This window comes from Nelumbo lutea, chromosome 6 (assembly GCF_056320005.1).
Source record: "Nelumbo lutea isolate HS-2025 chromosome 6, American lotus-T2T, whole genome shotgun sequence".
Lineage (NCBI taxonomy): Eukaryota > Viridiplantae > Streptophyta > Magnoliopsida > Proteales > Nelumbonaceae > Nelumbo > Nelumbo lutea.
The window spans coordinates 17,056,677-17,059,239 of record NC_142689.1 but is presented as its reverse complement, the minus strand read 5'-3'; the positions used below and the strand labels follow the sequence as shown (position 1 = coordinate 17,059,239).

At 39.7% G+C, this 2,563-nt stretch overlaps 1 protein-coding gene across 1 annotated transcript; it reads left to right on the top strand.

The window, feature by feature from the left end:
* Positions 1 to 372: 372 nt before the first annotated feature.
* LOC148847633 (uncharacterized) lies at positions 373 to 2,126 on the top strand. The gene has a single exon (XM_088952389.1). The coding sequence runs from the start codon at positions 523 to 525 to the stop codon at positions 1,837 to 1,839; it is 1,317 nt and encodes a 438-aa protein (XP_088808515.1). The 5' UTR covers positions 373 to 522; the 3' UTR covers positions 1,840 to 2,126.
* The last annotated feature ends 437 nt before the right edge of the window (positions 2,127 to 2,563 follow it).

The following is a 2,563-nucleotide window of genomic DNA, read 5'->3' as shown; positions in this document are numbered from 1 at the left end:
TATGAAATGTTATAATCTTAGATTGTCCAAGTTGATCTTTACATGTTTAAAGATGCATTTGTAAAACACCTAAATTCCAATTTTGCAAGGGATTGAGTCTTGTTTGCATCATCTAATCTTTCAACGGTTTCAACATCCATCGGAAATATTAGAAAAATAAGGATATCATATTGTTTTGATATTTTTTCTTGCTTCAACATAAAAAGGGCAAAAATGGATTTTTTTGAAAAATTTTAATATAACAGGCGTGTAAATCTTAACAAATTACTAATTGAAGGGTGTTTTTTTTTACAATGATATTAACTAACAGGAAAGGTTTTAGTAGAGGGGAGGTTTCCGTATTTATGTGAAAATTCGAGGGAGGTTTAGTCTTTTCCCTATTTATTTCTGTAATTAACCCCCAGCAAAAACATCCAACTTGTTAGGGTTTTAGACCAGCCAAGACCACCAGAGTAAGCAAAACCTCCAACTCTGTCCTCGTTTCTTGCTGAGAGCCATCGATATCTTCTTCGCTGACCTTCCATGACTTCAAACAACCCTTCTGCTCCGTCGTCTAGGATTAGCTCGGAAACTGTTGGAAAAGCTGTAGACGCTCTGCTGAAATGGATTAATGCCAAGAAAAAGCAGCAAAACGCGCCACTGTTCGAGGAGGACGATTTCGTTTATCTCATCCTAACCCTCAAGAAGATCCCAGAACAAGGCCGCACCAATCCTTACAAGATCTCACTTCCCCACCCTCTCCATGACACCTCCGAAGAGGAAATTTGCCTCATCATTGACGACCGCCCCAAATCCCGTCTCACCTTCGACGCTGCTACTAAAAAGGTTGAAGCCGATAACATCCCCGTCAATCTTGTTCTCAGGCTGTCCCAGCTCAGATCCGACTACCGTAACTTTGAGAAGAAGCGCCAGCTCTGCAACTCGTTCGACATTTTCTTCGCAGATAAGCGGATCATTCCCCTGCTTCCCAGGCTCTTGGGGAAGCAATTCTTTAAGAGGAAGAAGATTCCGGTACCCGTCGATTTGACCCACAAGAACTGGAAGGAGCAGATTGAGTTCGCATCTGGGTCGGCACTTCTGTACTTGAGGACCGGTACCTGTTGTGTTTTGAAGGTCGCTCGGATTTCTATGGGCCGCGATGGGATTGTCGAAAATGTAGTTGCTGCCATTAATGGAGTTGGAGAGATTGTCCCGAAGAAGTGGGTGAATGTTCGTTCATTTCATTTGAAACTGTTGGAGTCTCTGGCTTTGCCGTTATATCAGACTGTGCCCCAAATGGGGATGAAAATCGAGGGGATTAAGAAGAAAGAGGAGGCGAGTAAGGAGGAACTTGGCTCAGGGGTAGAATCTGTGGAGAAAGGTAATGTGGAAAAGAAGGAGAAGAAGTTGGAGAAGAAGAAGGTTTCGAAGAAGGGGAGGATTCATGAGGTTAGGTACATGGATAATGATGAGGAAGCCAATGAAGATAGCAAGTCGGAAACAGCTGAATTGACTGGTAAAAAGAGGAAGAAGGGAGAGATCAAGAAGGAAGGGGTTCTCAATGAGTTAAATGGCGAGAAGCAACCAAGTAAATTCGAAAAGGTAAAGAAGGGAGACACATTGAACAAACAAGAGGTTTTGAATGAAATAAGTGGCAAGAAACAGCAGAAGAAACCAGCTAAAATGAAAAAGGACGACTTTTCTTTAGAACTTGGAGAAAAAGTAGTTGATGAACCAACCTGCGACATTTCTGTGGAGAAGAAGAAGAAGAAGAAGGAGAAAAATAAGCTTGGAAAGTCCGGGATAGGTAAAATGAAAATTAAGGTTAAGAAGAGTAAGAAAATGCAAGCAACAGAGTGATTAATTTTGAAGGAATTATTTCTTTCCATGGTTGGATGGTCTTGTAAGCTTGAACTTTGTGATGGACTCCATGGAGGAATTTCTCAACTTGTAGGGCTTCTTGTAGTCAAGTATGCATGTTTTTACCTTTTAGAAGTGAGCTTTTGGCTTTACCATTTCTTGGGCTTTGTATTTCAAGCAAACTTGTATTTTAAAGTCCCCTAAATTTTGGCAGATTCATCTTTGTTGCAGAGCATATCCTTTATAACTTTCTTTCTTATGGATGGGAAATTAATTGGTTTTCTTAATTTCTTACACTCTTCTTTGGTTATTGTAGAAAATGCTATCGATTCAATTTTGATATTTCTTGAGAAATTTCTAGTACAAGAACTTGTTTATTTTTAAGGTGTTATTCTGGTGTTTCTCTTTTTTTTTTTTTTTTGTTTCCCAACGCCCTCTGGAAATTCTACCATGAAGCTGTTAGTGTTGGCTGCTTTTACAATTGCAGTAACTCATTGTCCGAGCCTCAATAGGAAAATGAGGATATGATTACGGGATTCAACTGAAGAATTCACTGCCTGCTCTTTCAAGAAGTTAATTACTCCTAAGAGAGGAGGATATCCTACCACAACAATATTGGAAACACAAGTACCCTTAAAGATGGTATTCATGGTTCTGACTGCTGTCTTTAGAAAATGGCTTACAAAGGACAAGTTAAATTTTCTAGATGTAGAGTTATTAAACT